This window comes from Desmodus rotundus, chromosome 9, assembly GCF_022682495.2.
Source record: "Desmodus rotundus isolate HL8 chromosome 9, HLdesRot8A.1, whole genome shotgun sequence".
Classification (NCBI taxonomy): Eukaryota; Metazoa; Chordata; class Mammalia; order Chiroptera; family Phyllostomidae; genus Desmodus; species Desmodus rotundus.
The window spans coordinates 79,962,179-79,988,198 of NC_071395.1; the positions used below are offsets into that span (position 1 = coordinate 79,962,179).

Sequence of the window (26,020 nt, forward strand, 5' to 3'; positions counted from 1 at the left end):
TGGTAGGTGATTTATAAGCACACCTGCCCACACCACGCTGAGTGTTCATCAGTTTTTGACCAAAAAAACTGCATGACCCCCGTGCCTCACCCTCCTTAGTCACCCAATCTTGCCCCAAGCAACTTTTTTTTTTTTGCTTCCCTGGATGAAAAAAGTCCTCACAGGGCAACATTTTTCCAATATGGAAGAGGTGAAACAAAAAACCAGCAGAGCCACTAAAAGGCATTAAAATTGACAAGTTCGAAAACTCTTTTGAGCAGTGGGAAAAGGTCTCAGTAGGTGTACTACATCAAATGCAGAGTACTTTGAAGGTGACTGAAGTTTAAACATGCAAGAATAAATACACAATAAATGTATACGTATATGTCACTAGCAGAACTGCCCCCATAGTGCCTTGAGGCTTACCATTGTATACACTTGGCTAACTTAACAACTGCCAGCCTCTGCAACTCTTTACCTGAGAGCGTGGAAGGGCAGAAGCAGTACCGGGGTGGGGGGGAGAGCGCCCCAGACAGCAACATTCAACCAGTATCTAACAGGAATTGGTGTATAAATGCCCCAGCTCTCATGGCCGTAGGGTGGGGTAACTGGTGTGTATTGCACATCGGCCCCCTGCCGGGTGAAGTGCGGTTGCTCAAGGTGGTAACTTGATGGGCAAGATTCCTTCATGGGCTGCCTTCCTTCCCTGTCTCAGTGCCCTCCCTGGGTGTTTTCTAGCACCATCTACCAAATAAACTACTTGCACTCAAATCCTTGCTTTACAGTCCTCTGGGGAGCTAATGAAGATACAGGAAGTACAAATCGTGATGCATGCCATGGAGAAAGATACAGGCTCCTATCTGGGAGGAGGGGCGGGAGAAGGACCATGGGACATTTGAAGGTCTGAATGGACAGTTTGGCTGTAGTAGGGGACCAGGGACATGGTGTGAAGCCTAAGAGACCAGACCCTGCAGGGTCTTGTAGGCTGTGGATAAAGAGTTGAGGGTATTTATTCGGAGGACACCTTCAGAGAAGGGGGCTCAAGAGAGCGACAAGATCAGATCTGCCTCTAAGAAAAAGTGGAGAAGGGCAAAGAGTGGGAACGGGAGAGAGGGAGTCCAGGGGCCTCTGCTAGACCTGGGGCTTTGCGTGGAGTTATACACTTGGAGGAGTCTCAACAAATGTTTGATGAGTTCCTAGCTGCATATTTGATTGACCAGACACGTCCTTTCCTGGCCAAAATGAAAAATGGTTTCCCTTAATTAATGATGCCCTTTTGTTCTGGGTTGCTTCCCTTAAGTTTATCAGGCCTTTCTGTGTGGGAGAGAACCAAAGGATAGCCTCCTTCCACATTTGCTCATTCTCCACTCCCCTCCTTTTCTCTCCCTTCTTCTCTCCCCTTCCTTCCCCTCTATACCTCTCCATCTCTCCTCTTTCTCCAAACAATCCTACTTAATAACGTTCATTATTCCATACAGTCTCTATTTCTATTAACGGTGGCATTAATTCTTACCTATGGCTATCTTAAGACTCTGCAGATGTCGTCAGAGGAGACAGAATTACACTTTGTGAACAATGTAATTTTAAAGTGCATCTTTAGTTCAATGCTATCAAAATGCAAAAAAGAAAAATACTCCCAAGCGCATGCACTCCTTTGATAACATCACCAGATACACACTCTTGCATTCGCTTTTTCTTTTCATGGAAAAAATTCCATCTCAGAGGTGATTTATACAAAAAAGTGTGTGCATGTGTGTGCATGTTATTTATAATCTGAAATCATGAGACATTGAGCATATTTTCAAGAGATGAGAAAGTGGAGACTCATCTGCATACATCCGATCCTCAGCGTGGTCTCGCAGGTGGCCACTGTAAACATGTTACAACAGAACACACCGAGAGGTGTGGTACGATATTTGCCAGTCAGCAAGTTTAGATTTATGGATCTGCAGAAAGTAACACAAGGAGCCCAGGCTGTAAATTGCTCTCCCAGAATGTATCGTGAATAGTCACAATTGTCCCCTTTTCCCTCTTGTACTGCTTTATAGAAAAACCTTGAAATTCTTGCTCATCCCCTTCTTCAAACTAGCAATTAAAGAAACAAGACACTAGCTGTCTAAGATTTCACATGACCTTTTAGACCCAATGTTTTCATTTTCTTAAAAATAAATCTTCCGCAGTTGGTGAAGGTTATATTTTGCAGCACCCTGGGGTGGAGAAGATCTGTTCGCTGGGTTTTCCATTTTTCCTCTGGCGTCCCCTTTTGGCGCTCTCACCAGTCACCCGAGCCGCTCCCGTCCGTGTTCTGGCAGGATCGGAGACATGCAAATTGCAAACTGGTAAATAGCAACTTTGCATATTTTGAATAGAAGAACAACGTGGTACCACTCATTCTGCTCACAGGGAAATCTGAGATAATGGGAGTGAGAGCAAGGGCAGACCGAGGGTCCTAAATGTTTTCTTCAAAGTGTTTAGTATGCTTATTAAATCTATTGTACAGTGATGAATTAATTTGAATTATTTACATGGTCAACTTGTGAGACAATAACCCGATTTAATCAGAGGATGCAAATGTATCATTTCTCTCTGATATATAAAAGCAGGTTTAAACTGGAAGAAGCATCAGGACTTGTGTCTTTTCCTGCAACTATTGTTTACAAAGCCTGCAGTTGTCGGGTTAAATGACATAATGTCAGAAATCAAGAGAAGGTGGTGTGTTTCTCATGAAGGCCGATTGACTCCCCTGTGACAACATGTCCCCTGAACAGCTAACTTGGATGGCAGGTATCTCCAGTAAAAAGTCTTTCAGTTCCACTTATTGGTAAATATCCTGTATTGTCGGACACGAGGGGGTTCATCTGCTAAAATTTCAGTGTAAAAGAAAATAACATAAGAAGAATGGTTGGGTTTTCGTTGGGTTTGGGCCAGGTACCATGCTAGTGAATGTTTATACCGGTAAGAATTCTTTAGTTTTACTACTGAAGCTGTCAGAATCTAAGGTTGATGTCCAGTTCAAAATCTTATAATCCAATTATTTAAAATATCTAGGTTTCTCTTATGACTTGGAAAAAAATTGGTAATTGTTGTTCAAGCCTACCCTATTTTGGGTTATTTTTTTCCTTGGTGTTTACATGTTTATAAAGAGTTTTCGAGATGGGTAAATTCTTGTGTGTTTGTAAAGACAAAGAGGCACACGTGGCTTGAAGGTGGAGTCTTTCTGAGGTAACGTGAACAGGTTGCATCTTGAATATTTTATGAAATCTAGGTATCAGAAGAGTGATTTTCAACCAGTGCGCCACAAGAATTTTTAAAACATGTACTAACTGACTATTAGGTGAGGGGCACTGACCTCTTTTGCCTTAGATGGTCAAAAGAGAGAGAGAGAGAGAGAGAGAGAGAGAGAGAGAGAGACAACAGCCAACAACAGCTGTTCAGTGTGAACGAATCACTGGAGAACACCATAGAAAAATATATCTATATTTTTCTATCAGGTCAGCAAAAAAGATAATGTATTTTTTGGTGTATTGCAGAATTTTAGTAATTACTTTATGTGCGCCATGAGATAAAAAAGGTTGAAAATGGTTGTGTTAGAACAATGCTTCTGATGCAGGAACAGCAATCTGGATACAAAAGGGAAATGGGGCCAAAGAATGAACTGTGACATTTTTTTCAAAATATGAAGTGATTCTAATGCTGAAAACAGGAATGGATGTTGATACTGCAGATGGTTCCTAGTAAGGACTTTAAAAGCTTAATGATTTATTGATTGAATCCGCACTAATGATGTGCCCCTGAATATGCATGTGTAAATAAGAGGGCTTATTATGAAAGTTCAATCATATCTTTCAGATATATTTGGTCCATATTGAAAATACATATTGAATGTAAATTCAAGGGTTGAGGCAATGATCTGAATGTTTCAGGGGCAGAACCCACCCCCCCCCAAGTGGAGGAAGGCTAGTGTGTCAGGTGAAGAGGTAAAACAGGAAAGGGAGAGAAAACTCTATAGGGAGTGAGGGGAAAACAAAAGGGAGAAAAGCCTAACTCCCCCTTTCCCTGCCCGCTTCTCTTATCCCAAAAGGAGAAAAATAAATTCCCAGGTGCACCAGGGAGCAATGTTTTCCCTGAAAAAAAGAAGAAAGAAAAAAAGTTGTCCTGCTAAATCAGCTACACACGGAGTCTGTCTGTGTAAGGAAATCAGCCTTTTCATTACAAATAGGTTTTAAAAGCCTTAGAGAGGAGAGACGTGAACAGAAGCAATATTATCCACTAACAACCTAACTCCCTTTTAGACGTCAGCTGAGAGAAGATCAGCAGCATCATTGAACGGGGGGTTTGTCTGAAGATAAAGACTCATCTTTATTTCTTTCAGGATATAAAACTTGTATTTAAATCAATTCAGAGAAGCACTTCAGCTTTAAACATTACAGAGCAGGGAGAGCCTATTTAATAAAACAGCATATTTCATTTTCAAAGAATGATAGTGGCAGTAGCTCTGAGTTTAAATTTTGTATTCTTTTCCTCAATTATAATTATAGATGGGTCTGAAAGGAAGCATGCCTATTACTGTCATATGTATTCTTCTGACAGGTGTTATAAGACTGTAATTTGATGAAATGACTCAAATGCAGATTCCCATCCAAATATAATTCCTGTCATCAACACGAGTGTTTTAGGAAAGTCCTCTAGCAAGCTTTTTCACAGATCTTAAACACCCCCAATGTTTCAGCAGCAATCCATATTCGGGAATATGGGGGACAGTCTGCCTTCAGGGCTTATATCCGAGGTAGCAACAGCCAGAAGGAAGCGTGGATGTTAACGTAAGAAGGCTGTTAGTGGAACAGCTTTCTTTTTCAACTGGATAGGGTCCGATTAGGCAAGGGGCACCCACCAGGAACTGCATATTTGGTTCCCTTATACACAGACCTCGAGTTCCGCGCGCGGCCGACAGAGGGCGCTCGGCGCACAGTGACCAGGCGGGGGCGGTGCTGCGCTGATCCGCAGACGCAGGCGCACTCGTGGCCCCGCATCCGCTGCGTCCGGGGTTGACGTTTCCCAGTGGAGGCGGGTGAGCCGCTCAGCCTTGGCCGAGGGCGGGGGCACGGGCGGGTTCGCAGGGCTCGGTCTCGCTGGGGTGGCGGGCGGGCTGGGGATGTGAAGCCTCGGGCGTCCTCGGCTCTGCGAGGCCCGTGGAAGGCCTAGCGATTCGTCCAACTCCTGGCCCTTTTACGTGCCTCTGGAGAGCTGGGTTCCGCCGAGCGCTGCTCCCGGATGCCCCAGGCCTGCAGCAGGCCTCGCTGGGGCGGCTCGGAGGAGCGGAGAAGGCCCATGTCCACAGGGAGCCCAGGGATCTCCAGGCGCCTCCGCGATGCTCGGCTGCCAGGCGCACTAGTGAAATGTTCATTGTCTGGCGCACACTCGGTGGTCAGCCTCGGTTTGCCCATTCTAACAAGATGTGGCCCCTGCATCGTCCATCTGTCTGGAGCACACCGTGAGCGAGGTTACCTGGAGGGATCTTTGCATTTTGATGTATGCTTCGGAATAACAGATCAAGTCACTCAGTGGCTGAGATCCCTTAGCCGTTAAGACTAATCTTTTCTTTCGTTTGCTGGTGCACAGCATACAATTCACCCATTTAAAGCGCACGATTTAATGTCATTTAGTCCATTCACACATTGAGCATCATCAGCACCATAATCAACTTTAGAACATTTTCATTACCCTCCCCCCAAAGAACCCCCCCATTTAGCTGTCACCATCCCAATCTCCCATCCCTTCCAGCCCCAGTAAGCGCTAAGCTATTTTGTGTCTATGAATTTGCCTATTCTGCACATTTCTCATAAATGGAATCATACAGTATTTGGTACTTTGTGACTTGCTTCTTTCACTTAGAGTAATGTTTTCAAGGTTCACCCTTGTTGTAGCATGTATCATTTCTTTTTAATTATAAAATAATATTCTATTGTATGAAGGTACCCTGTTTTATTTACCCATCAGCTGATGGGCCGTAGGACTAATTGGAACTCCTCACCACCTACCAGCCCCTTCTGAATCTGACCTCACCTTCCGAGACAGTACCCTCTTTGCTCTTGCTCTCCCTCCCTGCCTCCGTGGGCTCCTGTGGGCATGGCAGTACCTTCCTCCCTTAGGCCTGCATGTAGGCTGCGGGCTGCTCTCTCTGCCTTTACCACCCCTCCTTCACCTTCACCCAGCCAAATGCTCCTCTTCGTCCCATCCTCGGTTTAAATGTCCCTCTCTTAAGAAAACTCCCTGACCCTTAGCAGGATGAGGGACCCCATGAGCCAGTCTCAAGGTCCTGAATTCCACTTTTAGCATTTAGTTATAATTGAATAAGTGGTTTTTGTTATCTCCTCTTGTTAAGTGTGAGTTCCATGGGGTCAGGGGCTGTCTTGTTTGTTTCTGCATCTCTGGCCCCTAGCACCTTGTTGGTGCTCAATAATTAGTATTTCAACACATGTGTGCTCGTGGGCGCCTGCTTATGTCAGGCACTTTACTAGGGATACAGCTAAATAAACTCTCTGCTCTTAGAGAGCTTACATTCCAGTGGGGGAATACAAACAGAAGCAAATATAATGCAGGTGGTGAAGAGTGCCATGAAGATAAATAGAAGGAACTGTAGTGTGGTCAAGGAAGGCCTCCAGTGAGACCTGGATACATAGAGGGGCAGGCAGTGTGGGCCATGTGGGCACCCTGGAAGAATGCTTGGGTATATGGGACCAGCAAAGAGGCTGGGTGGGGCGGAGGGATGGGGGCGGAGAAGAAAGAGATAAACCATGAGCTTTCAGCTCAAGGGTCCTCTCAGACACGCCCTGGGAATGTGTAGAAAGAGCTTGAATTAGGAAGGCAGAGACATGGGTACAAAGCCCAGCTGTGGCTCTCGCCTAGTTCTGTGTAACCTTGAGCCTCAGTTTTTTTCCCCCTCTGTAATGTGGGAGGAGCAGAGTTGTAGATTAGGTAGTCCCTATGAAGCCCCCCCTTCCCTGCCCCAGTGTATACCTGGTGGGTATACATATAGTAGTCCTCTTCCTTGGCCCTCAGACCTGCGTGGTGTGCTGTGGCCAGTGTGTAGGAGGCCATTGGCACAAAGTACTCTAACAGTAACAATGATTTGGTTCGGGTTGCCGGTTGCTTCACTCTGAGACAAACGTTTGCCTTTTGCACGATTTTTCTGATTTGCTTTGGCTAGAATAGCTCCCCAGGTCCATTTGAAACTAGTAATGGCCCAGGGCAGTTTGGGCTGACAGGTATAAGATGACACCTTAGCCTTGAGACAGCAGAGGTGGTAGAAAAAGCTGAGGATTCAGAGCCAAAGAACCTGAGTTTGACACGTGGCTCTGCCACTCACTGGCTTTGTGACTTCAGGATAGTCACTTTCTTCCTGGCTTTAGTTTCCTTTCTGGTAAAAGGGAATCAATCAACATACATTTATTGAGCCTTTGTTATGTTCTGAGCACTGTTAATTGTGGAGGGGTGTCTAGTATAATGTAGTTTCTACACCCCAGAAAGGTACAGTCAGCAAGGAACATAGGCAGGTAGAGGAGGAAAGGGTAAGATGTTCAGGCACCTAATGTGTGCCAGCCCCTGTGCTAGGCACTTTACTTAGGTTAGCTTTCTTGATCTTTACAACCCCTCCCCACAGGAGGCACATTTTTTGTTCTCCAGGATACAGAGCAGGAGGCAGAAGTCCCAAGGAAGTTGCCCAGGATTGCATAGCTAGTAAATGGAAGAGGTAGTCTCCTAAACCAGGTTTATTTGTTTTTTTATTTTTATTTTTTAAAGATTTTATTTATTTATTTTAAGACAGAGGGGAAGGGAGAGAAACATCAATGTCTGGTTGCCTCTCGTGCACTCCCTCCTGGGGACCTGGCCTGCAATCCAGGCATGTGCCCTGACTGGGAATAGAACTGGTGACACTTTGGTTCACAGGCCGGAGCTCAATCCACTGAGCCACACCAGCCCGGGCTTTTTATTTCTTTTTAAATTTTTTTAATTGATTTTAGAGAGAGAGAGAGGAAGGGAGAGAAGGTGGGGTATCAATTTGTTGTTCCATGTATTTATTTATTCATTGGTTGTTTCTAGCATGCGCCCTGACCAGAGATCAAACCTACAACTTTGGCGTATTGGGACGACGCTCTAACCAACTGAGCTACCCGGCCAGGGCACAAGCCAGGATTATTTGTGCTCAAAACTTGCTCTATGCTTTTCCATCACATTGTTGCACAGATGATTATAGCACAGTGTGATGACCTCATTACAGGAGTGTGGGCAGCATGGAGGAGCTAACATAGGCGCTGGATCTTTAAGGATAAAGAGGAATACTTGAGGTGGGTAAAGAATTTAAGGGAGCGGGAAAAGAGGTATTGAAAAGCATATTTCCGAGATGTTATTAACAATAACAATGAATAGTTAGTAAGCACACAATGAGTGCCAGGCACTGTGCTGAGTGGTTTAGGAGCATTACCTAACCCTCACAGTGATTCTATGCAGGAAATACTATTAGTGGCCCCACTGACAGATGTGCAGCAAACTCTGAGATGGAAGTTAAGAAACTTGCTCAGGGTCCCAAAACTGGCAAGTAATGGAGCCAGAATTTGAACCCAGACTCTCTGATCCTGAAGTCCATGAACTTAACCTCCAAGTTCAGAGTGTAGCTAAAAGGCAGGATGTGTGGGAAGGACAGCAAGAGATGAGCTCGATGAGAGAAGCTGGAACCAGATTTTGGGAGGCCATGCATGAGGAGTAGTCCACAGGGGTTTTTGGAGAAGGGGAGTAACAGGGTGTCACTCTCCCTCAGGTGTGTCCTCGGGTGGCACTGTGGGGGTTAGACTGGAAGGAGAGAGACTGATTGGGAGGTATTGGGGTAGTCTGAAGGAGGCATTGTTACAAAGCTGGGAACCAAGGCAGTGCCTGGGGATGAAGGTGGGCATGGGGGTGTGTTGGGAACCACCCTGCCTGGTTTCAGAAATTATAACCCTTAGTGGCTAAGGCTGAGTAAAATGACCTTGGGACCATAAGCCACTTATAAGACAAAGCTTATTTTTCCTGGCAGGGGCACCGCCTCTGCCCCCTTTTACTTTACCCTGCTTGGCCCCAGACGGATGACCAGTTAGCCAATGATGGGTAAGATTCCTTAAAGGAGGGATGACCTAAGACAGGCACAGTCATGAAGGGGTCCTCAGGGAAGGACTTGGGGGGCTATATAAAAAGGGGGTGATGGACCCTCGCCCCTTGGCTTTGATATAGCCTGAGTCCTCATTCTGTCTGCAAGGAGTCTCCTAATCTCTTGGCTCCCTTACTTCCCCTCCCTGACTTAAGCCTGAAACAAGGCCCGAGGTGGGTATGGCCCTGTGCTGGAAAGGGTGGGTTCCCTAGGGCGATCAGGCCTAAGAAAGAATGCATAAAATCCTATAAAACCTACTTTGCTAATACCCTCAATTTAAATGATAAGGGTCCAAGCATGAAATGAGTTTGTTCCCCAAAGTTTTATGGCCCTTTAGCTAACTGACCCTGACTCAGAATAAGACCTCAGAGTCCTCTGAGTGTTATCTATTGTTTGATCATTTCTGCCTGACAATGATTGATGAGCTTTATGTATATATGCCCTGTATTCCTATGCAAATTAAACCCAATAAAAGCCTGTCCAGGCAGGGGACAGGGCTGGCCCTCTCTTTCACTGAGAGAGCTGCATGTCATCCCTTTTCCTTCACAGGATTTCTGCAGTCCGTGTGAATTTGTCTCATCTCATCCATAACGCCTCGGACACTGTGGGCTGGTGTCCCTCCATGAGGGACGTGGAGGGTCTGTCCTGAGGGCCTAGACCATGTAGCAGACGGACTGGGGAGTAAGGACAGCTGCCCAATCTCTTGCTTGGGAGAATATGCACGTGCAGGCTGGAGCCCCGGAGTTGGAGGGAGCAGAACCTCTTCGGTCCCATATTGTGACTTTCCTCATCAAGAAGAATAATTGCATATTTAAACAATGGCCTATGCAAGCTTAATTTAGCTTGTATTGGTGCTCAGTAGGGCATAATTTCTGGTTATGTTTCTCTAGTTCCGTTCCATTCTCTTTCTTTCTTTAAATATAGGATCCCTACCCCCCACTTATTTTTAGGTGCCCTCTGTCAGGGCACAGGTGAGGGAAAGAGACAGTGGGGTTAAACAGGGCCGTAGGCCTGTGCCATTGGTACCACTTGGCTCCCGGGACTTCCCTTTGTGGCTTTATTTTCACTCTTTTCCTTTATTCTGTCACATTCTTTTTTGTGTTTCCTAAGAGCTTTTTAAGCAAATCCTTAGCCCCTCCTTTTCTGTGTGTAATTTACATCAGTCTTGTGACTTTTTCCATCTATATTTAGGGGGCAGTTATAGATGGTGGTCCTTGGGTGTTTGAAAAGCATGAAGCAAGGTTTTATGAAGAAAGTTGAAAAATAAGTGCTGAATAATAGAACAGTCAGGCGCTTTCATGGCTGCTTGGCCCGGGGCCTGAGGGAGCCCCCGGGGGAGTTCTGCGTGAGGTCTTCAGCCCGCTCTGGGCAGCGTTGTGTGGATGGTTCAGATGGGACGCGGCAGGTGGTGCTAGAAGCAGGCCAGGGCATGGGCTTTGGAATCAAACGCACCTGACCACGTCTTAGCCTCTCAGAGCCCCAGCCCCTCACCTATAAAATGGGTACTGATAGTGCCCTGTAAGGGTATTGTGAGGACACATGATAGATAACACGTGTAAAGCTCTCACCGTCTACCTGGCACGTGGTGGCTAGTAAGACATGCCATCAGCTTTGCAGACGGGCAGGGCTGCTCAGCGGCACGGCAGGCCTTTTGCCTTTGGTCCGAGCGCTGAGTCCAGAGCCTCACACGCGTTAGACACTCTGAATGGCCTTGTATGGGTGACTGACACAGCCTGCTGGGGTTAGTCTCTCTCTCTCTCTGTACCCCATTAGGACCTGGCATGTGACCGTCTGTGCTTTTGTTGTGCTGCGTTGAGTTGAATTGAATAACCTACAGGATCGGGCGCCCCAGAGAGTGTGGCAGACCCCAGGGCCTCTGGACTGAGCTAGTAAAATCCAAGATGGGGAAGGAGACTTAAGCCTAGTTCATGGAAAACAAAAAGGAACAGACCGTGGAGGAAAAGGTGTCTTTGAGCTGAACGCCAGGGTCACGGAAGGGCCCAGCCAGAGAATGCTGTCTGAGTGGCATTCCTTGGATTCCTCAGTGGAGGAGGTGGCATTGCCACCTGAACTGCAGTGCCCATGGAGCTGGTCAGAACACAGCACACTGTGGCTTTAAGGGCGAGATCAACCATGAGGGGGAGGGGTGTGTCCAGAGTGGGTTGGAGAAGCATTCAGAGGTTACAGCACCTGCAGGGTAGTTCTCTTGGAATAGAAAGGACTGAAGGGCTGGGGTCTTCGACTTTGAATAAGGAAAAGACTGGACTTGGGGTAGGGCAGCAGAGACTTTTGCCCCGGATGGCAGAGCTCAGAACAATAAGTAGAATTTTGCAGAGCAGATTTTAGCTCAGAAACAAAAGGATTTTCTGACACCCTGGGCTGGCAAGGATGTGGAGGGAGAGATCTCTCTTGCACTAGTGGGGGAAGGTGGCTTTCGGCTCTGCAGTATTCTAGTTCGGAAAGACTGCCTGCTTTGGACCGTTTTTCTCTTCGCTCAATTAACACCTTTTACTGAGAGCCTACTATGAGCCGAGCCGTGCTGCCTTAGGTGTTTTCTTAACTTTCTAATTCACGAAAGGCTGCAGGCTGAATAACCGGGACTCAGTTCTGAGTCAGGAAAAAGCTAAATGAACTTCACCTGATCTTTCATTCGATTCAAAAGAAAAAAAGATGTATTTTTTCTCTTTGCGGTATCCAGAGCTAACTGCATCAGTGGACGCCACAAACTCCCCCGGTCTCACTTTGCAGTGGAGGCGTCTGGGAGCAAGCCTTTTAATTCTGGGTAGAAGCATTAAGGGCATCATAACATATTGCTTTCCCCCTTTGCCGCTTCTCCAGGGGTGGAGAAGTACCGGGTAGACAGACGTCACCTTTCGGGAGCTGCTGCCCTGAGCAGGCGGGTGAGCTCTGTCTTGAACGCTCCCGTCGGTCTTACTGTGACTTGGAGCCCACGTGCCTTCACTGGTCCACTCAGTCTTCAAGGCACAGGAAGGTGGCTTCTGAGTTGTTGCAGAGAGGGAGGGCTCACTATGACACCCCTCTATCGAGTGACCACTGTGTGCCAGGCACTGGCGCAGTACCTAAATGACAGGGGAGACATGGGGCAGGAAGAGGGTAGAGTGCGTGGGGGATTTGGTTACAGATGGGTCAGAGATTGGCAGCTGACTGGGGAAAGCCCAGAACACCATTCCCCTCCCGCCAACACACAAAGGCGCATGTTATGTGCACTGATGACCCAGAGTTCATCCCGTGGGCGCCGTGGAAGGCTATCTAGCAAGGCTCTCAAAGATGAAACTTTGTTTCTAGGGGCTCATTCTGGCTGAGCATAGGGAAGGACTGCAAGGACACATGTCAGAAGGGTGTTGGATTCACCCGGGAGAGCGGCTCTGAGAGTCTAGCAGAGCCTTGGAAAAGGAAGGGCCCCCTTTCCTCCAAGAACTCTGGGAGGTCGGAGCACTGGGAGTTCGCATCCCAGCGCTGCTGCTCCCCAGTTTTGCATTCCAGCCTCAGTCTCCACAGCTGCAACATGGGGGCAGGGCTTTTGGTCGGAGGATTGGTGTAAAGGTGTCTAGCACCATGCTTAGGGCGCCAGTCCGGCAGTCCGCTCTCAGGTGAGGATGCATTTCCTGCTGGGGAGACTCGAGGACATTCCTGTCTGATGGCGTCTCCAGACTGAGGTGTTGCTTGCTGGCGGGCAGTTCCCGCAGGTCGGGTACAGGGAAGCTGAGGAGATGGGAACAGGATTGGAGTAGGTGGGTAGGAGAGGGAGGGCAATCACCAGGAGTACCCAGGGCATGGAGGGCGCTGCTGAGGGCGGAGACCATCACTTTACAGGGGGCAGGAGCGCAGATCTGTCTGAGACACATTTGGATCCTCAGGACCTGAAGGCAGGGAGAAGGCTGAGCTGTTGTTTGCTTTCTCAAGTGTGGGGACTGGTCGGATTTGGAGGTTGTTCGGTCAGCAAGCATTTATGGAGGAGGCAGCTGTGTGCGGGGCATTGAGGGCACGGAGTGGGGGGATCTGACAGCACTGGCCCTCCTGGAGCTTGGTCTGGTGGGGCAGATGGAAGGGCAAACTGGAGAGCGGGGCCATCCTGCTGTGACCTAAGCGGGTGCAACAGGCTGTGGGCACACAGGCGAGGGAGAGGGTCTAGATCTTGCGGGGCAAGAGGAGATAGGAGGGCACAACCAGAAAGAAATGTATTGGAAGAGTGTTAGGAGCTCGTAGAATCCAGGGAGGAGGCTGGGAAACCACGCAGGAAGCTAGACATTTCTGGAAGGCCAGGCAGCAGGAGCTGTAAGGCCAGTTCAGAGCAGGAAGAGGCTGATCAGGCACGCTACTGCGGGGGTGCACGAACTCATTTTCAGGCTGTGTAATGCTGTTCAAGAACCCAGTACTCAATCGGCCTAGCGTGAGTCTAACACTCTTCTTGTGGCCGGGAGAGATGGAGCCGCTGGTGACAGCTTCAGCAGGCCAAACTCGAGGGGAAGAAGTCACCTCTTAAAAAGAAGATAGGGTGTGTGTGTGGTGAGGTGGGGGGTGGTCATTAGGAAGAACCACAAATGTCAACTGCTGGGTGAGTCAAAGTCCAGTTGGGGGATGGGGCCAGTGTTCTAGGCTGCCCCTGCCATGGCCTCTGGAGCCAGACTTCCTGGGTGGACATCTGGCTTCTGCACTCGTAGCTGTGTGACCTCGGACAAATTTCCTGCCTTCTTTTTGCCTCTGTTTTGGTATTGATAAGAGGAGAGCATAACGGTACCCCCCTGTAACGTTATTGTGAGGATTAAAATCAGTTAATTTATGTGCGTTGCTTAGAATAGGGCCTATCACATGATAACTATTCAGTAAGGGAGCTGTAGTAATAATGGTAAGTGATTGTGGTTACTGTTGTTGTTGTGTTGTTGTGTTGTGGTTGTCATTAAAGGAACTATATAGGTGGTGTGTCAGCGTGCCTGGCAGGTGGAGGAGTGAAGAGGGATGCATCGGCTGTTGGGAGGGGAGTAGATTGGAAGACAGGGAGACCTGCTGGGAGCTCTTGGAGTCGTCCACATGGCTATGATAAAAGCCTTAACCAAGGGTATGCAGTGGAAATAGAGAGGAGGGGACAGATTTGATGGGCGTTTAGAGGTAGGATTTGATAGGGCTTAGAGACTGGTGACATGGGAATTGGGGGGCAAGGAACAGGCTGGGTTGGCTCTGTAATGGTTGGGGTTTGGTTGCCTGGGATGATGGCGATGCCTTCACAGTGGCAGGGAGCCCAAGTGGAGAAGCTAAGGTCAAGTCCAAGGTGCAGGATATGCAAAGCGAGTATTCCCAGGGCCACAGTGTTTGACTACAATGATATTATTAGTTTTAGCAATGATATTATCTTGTGAGGTTCATTGCCCCTTAAATAATAGCAAGCCCACACTTTAAATTAAATTAAAACCTTTTTTGTTTAATTCTTCTGAGCGGACCCACACATGCATTCTCTGCTAGTTATTACTGAGAATGACTAAGAATTATAATTGAGCTGAAAATAATCTCCCGCCCATACTTGTTGGGTTGGTTTCTAAGTATTGCTTGGGCTTAAAGTAATGAAACAAAGTTGTGCTCTTTCCAAATGTTAATTTTGAAGACTGCAGCTGGTAGCCATCTGTTACACCATTAGCATTTTACAATATTTGATTAGCACTTTATATAGTTTGGGGAAGCCTGCCAGTGGAGTCAGCCCATCAGATTGGGGGCGTCAGTGGTGTGGCCTCTCCAGGGGCACTTGAAGGTCTTCGCCCCACGGGATGGGGTTCCCCTCAGTGTGTTGGGCTGAAGCATGGCTAGTCAGAATGGCAAGTGGATATTGGGGGCACGAGGACCTTGCGGGCCCTGCCCTGTTTGCACCCTTCCTTGGAGCCGGGACCCTCACAGCTCATCGTGCAGGCGGAATTTGGGAGATTGAGATTTTCCGATCAGTTCAGATGCTCTTGGTTGCAAGTGACGAAACAAACCCAAGCTGCTTTGGTAAATGGGATTGTCTTGGGTCATTGAAAGGTCTAGGGGTGGGACTGCGTACAGGTGGATGGTTTTAGAGCTCAGATGAAGTCTTCAGACTTAGGTTTTGCTCAGATTCTCAGCTCTGCCTTCTGATGTGTCTTCAGTCTCAGGCTTCAAGGGGAGGCAAGATGGCTTCCCTGAGAGAGAAGAAGTCCTCTCCGCATCAGGTCCAGAGAGAAAGAGCTGAGTCCTTTCCAGTCACTCCTACAGAGGTGTTGAGATTCACTCAGGCCCCATCACAAGCCCGGCTGTGAACCAATCCCTGTGACCACTGGATGCAGGCCTCTGATTGGTCAGGCTTGGAGTGGAGCTCCACCCAGACCTTGTGGGCTGAGACCTGGCCAAGTGCAGATCACTAGCCGCACATCTGGGGCAGTTAGCAGAAGGGAGAATGGGTGGTGGGGGGCAGATGACCACCTGCCCACCCCAGTGTCAGAGCTGGAGCCCAGAATACCACGGGCAGTTGGCAAACTTAGCTGTGGAGACAGACATTTATTGTTGCCAGGAAGATACCGTGCTGCAAAAGGGATGGGGGAGCCTCTGAAATTAATGCTACTCAGTGAGTTTCTTTTCTTAGTTTAAGGACCTCTGATGGGTTTAGAATTCTGGTTCTTCCTTCTTTCTGAGGGGGAAGAGTTGTCTTTTTATTTTTATTTTTTAATGTTACTTTAAAACTAAGGCCAGTCACTTAATCTTGGTCTTTTAGCTCCTTCATTTGGAACATAGTGAGCTGCTCTGTCATAGAGGGGAAATCTGTACAGAAGAGATAACAGATCCCATTCAGTCCAGTTCAGTAAACAGGGCACGAAGCGCTGGGGCCTGGGCCAGGCTCCACAGGCCTGGCAGCAGATGAATCCCTGGTAGTGTGGGAAGCACTGTATCAGCTCCATAAACAGGGCACTGCTGCCCCCCGGGAGGGACAGTCAGGAAGGGCTTCCCAGAGGAAGTGACAATGAGCTGGGCCTGTAAGGATAAACATGAGTTCCTCACATGGAGAGGGGAAGAGGGGAAGAGAGCTCCATGCTCAGGGAGCTACTTGCCGTTTTGGGGGGTCTGGAAGAAGGTCTTCATGGCTGACTGTGGGATGAGCCCAGGCATCGGTCTGGAGGAGACTGGGAAGTGACAGGCTGGAGGCAGGGACACCAGGCAAGGTGGCATGACAGAGGTCTCGGCAGGAGCCCACGGGGCAGTGAGCATAAAGGAGGGCAGTTACAGGCTAGGAGATACTTAACGGAACCTTAACAAATCCTCATGTTCTAGCATCTACCATTGGGAAACAATATCTATGCCCTCACCTGAGTTTCCTACTTCAAAAAATAAGAGGCCAGATTAGAGTTGTGGGCTCTTTGGAAAGAGCCCTTGTAACTACAAAGCGTGCAAGTGCGGGCTCTGCAGACACGCAGGAGTGCCCAGCATGCAGCTCCTGTCATGCGAAACTCAGGGAAACGCACTCATCTGTAGTGACAGAGAACGGAGGTTGCTCCGGTGTGGGAGGGCTGCGCTGGTGGGAGGGAGGGATCACAGAGCCGTGGGGGGCCCTTGTGGGGGGTGGAGCCATTCACCGTATAGATTGTGATGACGGTTTCTTAGGCGTGTGCCTATGTCAACACCTACCAAATTGTACACTTTAAATATGTGATTGCATGTTGACCACATCTCAATCAAGCTTGAAAAATTAAAAAAAAAAATCTGGGCTTTGGAGCCCGTCTGGGTTCAAATCATAGCTCTATCCTTACCAGCTGCGTGACCTTGGGCAAGTTGTCAGACCTATCTGTGCTGATTTTTTTAATGTGAGCATTAATCACATGTAAAGCAAATAGTACAGAACAAGAGCTCACTATTGTTCCTGTTTATAACACACAGTAAAATGAAATCGTGCAGAGCCCTCCAGGGTTGTGTTTCTCAGACTTTAACATGCACGTGAACCCCCCGGGCATCTCATTACAGTGCCGGGTCTGTCTAGTTGGTCCAGGGTGGGGCTTGAGACTCTGCATTTCTACCAAGCTTTCAGATGATGTGGATGCCATTGGCTGCACTTTGAGTAGTGAGGTTCAGACCTTGGGCACCCCGCCCTCTGTTGTTTGAGGTTAGATGGTTTCTCAGCAATTGTAATGCAGGCTTTTCCTGCTTGTCTCCCCTATTCTGCCTGCCAGTGACACCTCCTTACCCACTACCTGAGGTGGGGGTCTAGAAAGAAGATGCCAGGATGCGGCTGAACATCTCACTTTTGTTCCTTGCTGGCCTGCTCTGGGCTGAGACTTCTGCAAGATTGAATGCCCAACCCACTGCGCAGGGCGCTGGAACCTGGGTCCAGGGCTGAGAGTCATGGCCTGATGCCTTAGGAGTGATGCTCTGTGTTTTCCAGGGACAGACGGTCTGCAGATGGCCCCGCTGCCGGGGGCAGAGCTGGTCCAGAGGCCTCTGCAGCTCTACCGATACCTGCTGCGCTGTTGCCGACAGCTGCCCACCAAGGGCATGCAGGAGCATTACAAACACGCCGTCAGGCAGGTGGGAACAGGGTGTTCTGGGCCTGGGGTTGGGGGTGCTTCCTATAACAGAGGGCCTATTACAGAGTTGAGAGCCAGGGGCAGGGGCAGGGATGGTCTTTCAGGGGGTGGTGGGGTGGCAGTTCGGTAAGAGCCACCAGAAATCAGTGCCAGGCAACCCAGCTCTTCCCTCGGTTTTTGTTCAGGAAACAGAGGACGGATGCATCATCCAGCCCCCCAGCTCTGCGTCAGACCTTGAATCATGCAGCTGGGTAGATAGTTGAAACAGTGTGGGACACATCATCATTTTGACAGGTGTTTCTGTCACCCAAGCCCACCTGAATTTAACCATGGGAAAACATCAGTAAACCCAAATCAACGGACCATCTACCACAGCACTGGCCCGTTCTTGTCATCATGTCAATGTCACGAAACACAAAGGCACAAGGACCACTCTGGTTTAAAGGGGACTGAAGAGACGTGCCTGCCGAATGTAATGCATGATCCCAGATTGGATCCTGAACGAGAAGAAAACAATTATTGTAAAGGATATTATTGGGGAAATTCATGAAATTGGAGTATGGGCTATAAATTAGAGAGACATGGCCACACCTTATCAATGTTAAATTTTCTGAATTTGATTACTGTGGTTGTCAAGAGAATGCCTTGTTGTTAGGAAATACACCAGGGTGTAGGTTAAGAGCTTGTCTGCAACTTTGAAATGCTCCCGAAACTTTTATACCAACACAGATAAAGAGAATGATGAAGCAAATGTGGCAAAACGTTAATAGTTGGTGATTCTGAAGGCAATTCTTTTGTTCTTGGCAGCTTTTCTATAGTTAGAAATTACTTACAAATAAAATTAAAAACTAAAATGAATACACATATAATATGGAAAGTAAAAAGATAGAGAAAGCAACAGAGGGATGTGGAGACGTGGAGAAGGGAGTAGTTGCCTGAGGGAGTCAAGGAGGACTTCCCGGAGGTGAGCACTTGTGGTGCGTGCTCCTACAGACGGGGAAGGGGGAGGTGTGGGGTCCAGAGTAACAGAGCAGAAGAGATATCTGTACTTTTGAAGGGCCCTCAGTGCCCTGTGTGAACCTGAACCTTAAGCTGCTTCTCCAGGGCGCACATCAGGTCAAAACCCAGCAGCAGCATGGGCTCTGCATGGGGCCTGGCTGGATTTCCCCAGACCACCCTCTCCACGGCCCCTGCCTTCTCTACTTGGCTTTCCAGCGTGGGCCAGGAGAAGCCCCGTTCTTCCCGGCTGTGAAGCTAAGCAGAGATCTCACCCTAGTGAAAGCAGCTTCTCTGCAGGAGCAAATGAAACACAGAGATGGAAATTTTAATTGGGCCTTCTACTGACCCCCCTCCTCCCTTCCTGATAACCTTTGGGCCCAGCTTGATTTGGGGGTAACTTGGGGACCACTCTTCCTTTTCACACTGTCCTGCTGGCAGGAGTGTGCAGCCGGTTAGACCAGGATGCAAATGCTGACATCATTGCTTAGCAGCAGGTTAAGGCTTCTGAGCCTCTGTGTCCTCATCTCTATGTGGGATCCTAACTCTCCACAGAGGGGTAAGTGAGATGCTGAGTATAAAGCACCCACAGTGTGCCTGGCCTGTGACTGGTGCTCTGAAGCTACTGGGCCTGTGAGTTGTGCCATCACCTTTTTTTTTTATGCTTAAACTTTCAGAGTTTCCGGGTTCATTCAGATGAAGACAATCCTGAGAGAATCCAGCAGATTATTAAAAGAGCCATTGAAGATGCCGACTGGATCATGCACAAAGTAAGCGCTGGGCTCTGACACCGTGAGCTGTAATCTCCGTGACCAACAGGGGTCGCCTCTGCTCCACCATTGAGAATAATCCAGCTGCTCCCAGCCTCTGGGAGCCAAAAAATGATGGATGGCAGATGCCCTTCTGATTGCATTTGGTGTGTGTGTTGGAGGAGGCGGGATGCACTCTTAATTCCTAAGGGCAAATTTTTGCCTAATGGTACTGAATAAGCCAAGATGGGGCAGCAGGAAGAAGGAAGAGCGCAGTCTCACTGGAAGCAGTGGTGACAAAGCTGCCAGCTGTCCTGTGATGTCTCAGAGGAGAGAGCTGTTTGGGGCAGCGGGTGGCGGGGAGGTAGTGAGCTCCCTGTCTCTGTAAGTATCCACACTGAGGCAGGGTTATTAAGGAAACATTCAAGTATCTGTTTTGGTGGAGAAAGGGAGGGAGTCAGGAATACAGACTGGCTTGCTGGTCCTTACACTTCAGCGTTAGAAAACCTCGAGAGCTAGAACATGCCCCACTGCCCTGTCCTTCTAAGTCAGAACCTGCAGGTACTGGGTCCAGGATTCATTTTTTAAAACTCTGATTGGGCTAGATGGCTTCTGAGGTTCCCCCTGTACCTGAGGTGATTTTTCCCCCCAAACAAGACTCCTCTTAAAGGGAATGATGGGCATACCACTTTGTTTAATTCTAATTCCCCAGTGTCTTTCTTAGCCTTCTTCCCAACCCCTTTCCCAGTAGAGAAGAAAGCGGGGATCCTGGCACCAACAAGAGATTCCCCCACTCTCATTCAAGAGGCCCCTGCAGGGGACGCCTGCGGCCTAGACGGCCACAGTTCTCAGGATTTCCCCGGTCCTCCCTCTCCCATCGCTTCCCTCACCCACTTGTAGTGATCTCTCTGTCTTGCAGTATAAAAAACAAAACTGAGGCTCAGAGTGGAGCTGTGCTGAAGACACTGAAGTTGAAGACCTCCCTGCTCCTGGAACTAATCAGTAGCAGCAGTTCCAGACTATCCATTGGTCTTGTTGGTTGAGAGAGCAGGAAACCAGCAGTAGAAGAAGCTGACATTTGCTCAGACGACTGTTCTTGCCACGTTCGTGTCTCCAGGGACCTTTATCTTTGCTTTTCCAGCCGGTTGTGATGTGAGATTTGGGGAGAATGTGTTTCTTCACTTTGCTGTGGAAGTGATTCATTTATTCTGGACGTCATTCTTTGAGACCCGGAGAGGGTGTCCCCTCGGATGGCAGCCTGTGTAGAAGACAGGGCATGGATTTTAGAACCAGACAGAGCTGGATTTGAATCCCAGCTCAGTGGATTTCCAAGGGTGTTGACTTTGAGCTCGGTTTCCCCCCTTGTGAGAATTAAATAAGATGAAGTCAAAGAGCCTCTCACAGGACACGGTGCATGCTGGTACCAGGAAACGTCCCTCTGAGGAAGCGGTCCTCCCCACTCCCTCCTCCGCTCCCGCACTGCTCCACTCAGCTCTCTCTAGCCCACTCCGCGTCGCATCTTATTTGCTTGTGGACTTGGCCTGTCCCTGCTTGTTGCCCTCCCCACCTGCCCCCGGGCTCCTGAGCCTGACAGCGCACTGTGCCCAGCACTCTGCCAAGCACCTGTGCTCCCAGACACCGTCCCCCCCTGCCCAGAGAAGCAGAGCCCTGGTCTCTGCCCTCACGGGGTTTACAGAGTCCCAGAGGGGTGGAATGCAGCCTGCACGAAACAAGGAAGAACACCAACATGTAGCACCAACGTGGTTAGGCTTCTGTGAACCTGCAATCTGTCTTGACTGTCCCTTTCTTCCTTTGCCACCATCTTGGAAGGAGGGGAGGGAGGAAGCCAGCAAGCAGTCATGTGGGTTCCTGTGAGCCTGAAGTTGGCGGAGAAAGACAGGCCTGGGTCACATCGCAATTCCACTCAAGGTGTGCTGGGGTAACTCACCTCGCTTCTTTCAGCCTGGCTTGCCCCATCTGTCCTGCGCAGCAGTGACCGTGCCCCACTCGAGGGCCGTGGAGAGGAGTAATGCATGCCAAGCGCTCATCCAGCTACGACTGCTGGGGAGCCCTGCTTTGCAGGTGGGAGATGGAAGCACAGAGAGGTTGAGCCCCTTTTCAGGGTCACAAAACTACTTCTCAGGGCCAGGGTTTGGGAGAGTCGTGTCCCTTGCCTGTGACTGGCTCCTGGGGGCGGTCCCATGACCTCCCGGTCACTGTCAGTACTGATCCAGGTGAGCTGACTCTCCCAGGAGGCAGGCAGCGGTTGTCCAGCCCCGGCGAGGGGCGTCCAGGAGGGCACTAGCAAGGGGGATGGCTTAGCTAATGACGTGTTGACGGCTCTCCTCTCCACCTGCCCCAGTGATGCCAGAGGGGGTAGTGAGCATGGTCATAGGAGGCAGGCACCTGGAAATGCAGGTGGAGGCAACAAGGCAGGGGAGGCAGGAAAACATGGCAGGGTGCAGAGGTGGTCGGAGTCATGAGCAGGGGCACCGTGTGAAGCATGGGGGAGCCTCTCCCATCCTCAGTAGCCTTCCTGAGCTGTGTTCTCAGACTTCCGCCCTTCACACTCTGCCTCCTTTGCCTGGATTGGTGGGTCTTAAATCGCCCTGGGTCAGGGCCCTTAAATGCCTCGATTGGAGGCTTACGGAGTCGCCTCCAAGCAAACGAGAAGGAGCTGAAGGCTTGTTCATCCACGGTCAGGCAGGGTGAGCTCTAGAGCCAGACACCTGAGTTGAGATCCCAGGTCTGTCGCTCAGTAGTGACTGGGTGAGTTCCTTAGCTGTCACCCTCACTTTCCTCACCTGCAGCCGACTGCACATCCCACGGAGTAGTGATTTTAAGGCTGTGAGCGGTCACAGATAGGCAATCAGGTGACCGCTTTCTCCCTTGTCTTTGCCTTATCCACTCATGAACCTTCTCTTTAGGCGGGTCTCTCCTCTGCTCCCTCGTGCCCACTGTACAGGCGCAGTGCCCGCAGGAAGGCATCTGATATCTGCGGCCTGCGCCCCGGCTGGTGCCTGTTTGCACTCTCACTGCCTTACTGGCATGCGTGTCCGGGTGGGAGTTCTAGGTCTGTCTGTGCAGTGATAGGCAGCTGCTATCCAAGGACGTCAGGCCTCCTTGAGGGAACCTGTCACATCTGGAGTCTGATACCGGGGTAATGTTGTCTTGAGTCCTGCCTCTACCAGTTGCTCCCTGGGACAGGGCCTGTCCTGTACACGGGTTCCTTTCCCTCCCTCCCCTGTGCCCTGTCTTCCTGACTGGTAAAAGGACTTGAGATTCCCCCATTCAGCTCATATGGATGAACCAATGGTAAGGAGGAAAGAAAAAAGAAAGAATTCATCTCCTTTGTCATTAGAATAAAAATGTTTTGTAGATACCAAATAGCATATTGAGATACCATATTTAAAAGAAAAATGGTGCCCTGGCCATGTGGCTCAGTTGGTTGCAGCACTGTCCTGCGTACCAAAAGGTTGCAGGTTTGATTCCTGGTCAGGGCACATGCCTAGGTTGTGAGTTTGATCCCTGGTTGGGGCATATATGGGAGGCAACTGATTGATGTTTTTCTGTCTCTCTCTCTCTCTCTCTTTCTCTCTCTCTCTTCCCCACTTCCTCTATCTCCACATGGCACAGGTTCTCAAAAAGCTACGTGTTTGTTTTTGACTTAAAAAGCGCACGAGCTCTGTTACCAGAGAGACCTGGGTTCATACCCCGACCTGGGCACTTGCTAGTAGCGAGAACTTAGGCAAGTGACTGTACTTCCCAGAGCCTCAGTTTCTTCGTCTGTAAACTGGGGTAGGTGCGGGGGTGGGGGAGGCAGTAACCCTCTCTCCACAGGGTTATTTAGAAATGATCCATTGTAGCACGAACAGAGCCTGCCAGTTGAAGATCCCCACTCCCCCTCTGTTCTCTTTCTTTTCTGTTGCTCTTTCACGTATTTGTCCCCTCCCGGGCCCGCTGGCCTGGTCCAGGCTGTAGGCCTGCCAGAGGGGCCTCCAGGACAGAGCTCACAGCTGCTTTCCTTCATTAGCCCCTGGCACCCACCTGCCTCCCCCTCCCAGAGAAACAGAACTCCTGGAGGTGAGCCTGTTGGTCTCCCTTTCATCTTCCTTATCGAGCCAGGGTGATGACATCGAGTGGCCTGAGGCCTGTACCGGTGCTGTCACTGCCCTTTGCACTGGAATGTGGTCCGAGCTCACTGACCACGCTCTCCGGTTGTTGCAATTGCGGAACTCAAGACATCCTGGACTTACCCACCTTGTGCTGCGTTTCCCAATGTGGCAAGTATTTTGGGTGCTTATTTTCGTACAGGGAAGCATGGAATATCAGACTATTTAATAAGAATGTGGAGGGATGGGGATATTGCATCTTAGGGGCCGTTTGCTACTTCAGAGACCAATAGTACAGCTTTTCAGCAAGAAGCCTAATTTAAAAAGCTCGGGAAAGGCCCCAAAGTGATGCGTCTCTGTGGGGCCATGAGACAAGCCGGTTTGGGGGTGAAAGAGGGAGATCTTTCCTGGAAATTATGCCAATTGACCGGAATAAATATTTTCATCCCACCCACGTTCCCAAAGGCTCCAAGGGCTCCTCTGTTGGGGGATCCCCATGGGGATTGTACCAGGAATTAGGGGATAGGGCAGGGACCAGGACTTCCTAATTGTTTTTCTCTAAATAGAGGGGAGTACCACCTGGAAGCCATTTGTTTAATAACTTAATTTTCTTTTTCTAAAAGATTTTATTTATTTATTTTTAGAGAGGGGGAGGGGAGTAGAAAGAGAGGGAGAGAAATATCGGTGTGTGGTTGCCTCTTGTGAGCCCCCTACTGGGGACCTGGCCTGCAACCCAGGCATGTGCCCTGACTGGGAATCAAACCAATGACCCTTGGGTTCACAGGCTGGTACTCAATCCACTGAGCCATACCAGCCAGGGAAAGTAATAAATTAATTTTCTAATTCATTAGTTCATCTGACTAATGAATAATTGTTATGCAAACTTAGTTATAGGCTAGGTAAGATGTTTGCATGGTTCAAAAATTCAGAAGGTACCCTGTCCAAGTCTCCGACCCGCTTCCCAGCTGCCGGTTTCCCTCTCTAGAGGTAATGCTAGCGGTTACTTTGGTCTCCTTCTGAAGATCAGCTATGCATAGAAAAGCCGTGCATACTGTTTTCCTGAGCCTGGTTTGTTTGCCTTTTAAACTCACACATACAATAGTCATTTACAAAGTCTGCTGTGAAACTTGATTCTTTTAACTTAATAATGTATCTTGAAATTCTTTTAAAAATGCATAAAAGGCTTCATTATTCTTTTTTTTAAATGGTTCATTTTGGTCCGGTGCATCACAGTTTTTTTCAATAATCTCCTATTGAGAGACATCTGGTTTGTCTCCATTCTTCTGCTGTTGCAGACAACAGCGCAGTGAATAACCCAGTACGAATGTCATTGCAGACACGGCCAAGCCTGTCTGCAGAATGAGCTCCTAGAAGGGAACTGCTGGGCGGAAGGTATGTACATTTGTAATTTTGAATGATGTGGTGAAATTGCTGTACGTAGAAGTTGCATCAATTTACACTTCCACCAGCAAACATGTAAGAGTGTTTTCAACATGTGAACATGTGTACATCCATGTACATTGGGTGGCTAAAGAGGTGGAACCAGCCTTCAGAGTCTTCCCTTCTTTCTTGAAGTAAGAGCAGCTCCCTATTGGCCTTGTGTGACCCAGCCTGTGCACTCCCTGCTCGCACCCGGGCCTCACTGCCTGCCTCTCTCCTTGCCCGACTCCCTACCTGACTGTACCCGTCTCTCTTAGTTCCCCAGACACGCCAAGCTCCCTCCCCTCACAGGGTCTCTGTACACGAAGTGCCAGATGCCTAGGAGGCCCTTTCTCCCCTTTCCTCATGTAGTTACCACTTTTTATCTTCAGCTCTCAGCTCCGTCACCCTTCCTCCAGGGAACCCTTCCCTCACCTCTGTGACTAATTCTCTGTGACTAGGCTGTAAGCTCCCCAGCTCCGTGTACTTCTTCAAGACTCAGAAGCTATTATCCATTTCATTTCTCTAATTATGTAGTTAGCGTCATTCTTTCTGGTGGTCTTTGAGCCCCATAAAGGCAGGGACCATGTCTGTTTTTCTCTCCAGTGCATCTCCAGAGCCTAGCACTCTGCCTGGTACCTCGTAGGCACTCGGTAAATATGTCTTGTTTGATTTTATTCAGTAAGATCAACGACTGTTTATTAGGTATCACTTATGTACAGGAATTGTTCTAGGCACCAGGGAGCCATTATTAGTGAATAGAACAAGAAAAAAATTCCTGCTCTTGTGGTGCTTAACATTCTGATAGTGGCCGGGGGAAGGAGAGTGCAGTGGACAGGCAAATAAGCTAGTTAATATATGATGTGTCAGATGGTGATACAAGTTATGAAAAGAAATAAAGCCGGATAAGCAGTAGCGCAAGATAGAGTTGGCAGAGCCATTTTAAAGAGTCTTTATGGAAGGGCTCTTAAATAAGGTGCTCTTGGAGCAGAGGCCTGGGTAAAGTGAAGGAGTGAGCTCTGTGCCTATTTGGAAGGAGAGCATGTC

At 48.9% G+C, this 26,020-nt stretch overlaps 1 protein-coding gene across 4 annotated transcripts; it reads left to right on the forward strand.

Annotated features, from left to right (window-relative positions):
• The first annotated feature begins 4,970 nt into the window (after nt 1-4,970).
• On the forward strand, nt 4,971-24,776 carry LYRM9 (LYR motif containing 9). Of its 4 annotated transcripts, XM_053911695.2 has the most exons (5): nt 5,010-5,047; nt 8,258-8,324; nt 17,556-17,698; nt 19,371-19,463; nt 20,362-24,776. In XM_053911695.2, the coding sequence occupies exons 3-5, from the start codon at nt 17,573-17,575 to the stop codon at nt 20,377-20,379; spliced, it is 237 nt and encodes a 78-aa protein (XP_053767670.1). In that variant the 5' UTR covers nt 5,010-5,047; nt 8,258-8,324; nt 17,556-17,572; the 3' UTR covers nt 20,380-24,776. The 4 variants fall into 4 exon arrangements, with proteins under 4 accessions (XP_053767668.1, XP_053767669.1, XP_053767670.1 ...); XM_053911693.1 differs by lacking the exon at nt 8,258-8,324 and having other exon boundaries at nt 4,971-5,088; XM_053911694.1 differs by lacking the exon at nt 8,258-8,324 and having other exon boundaries at nt 4,978-5,047.
• Nucleotides 24,777-26,020: the final 1,244 nt, after the last annotated feature.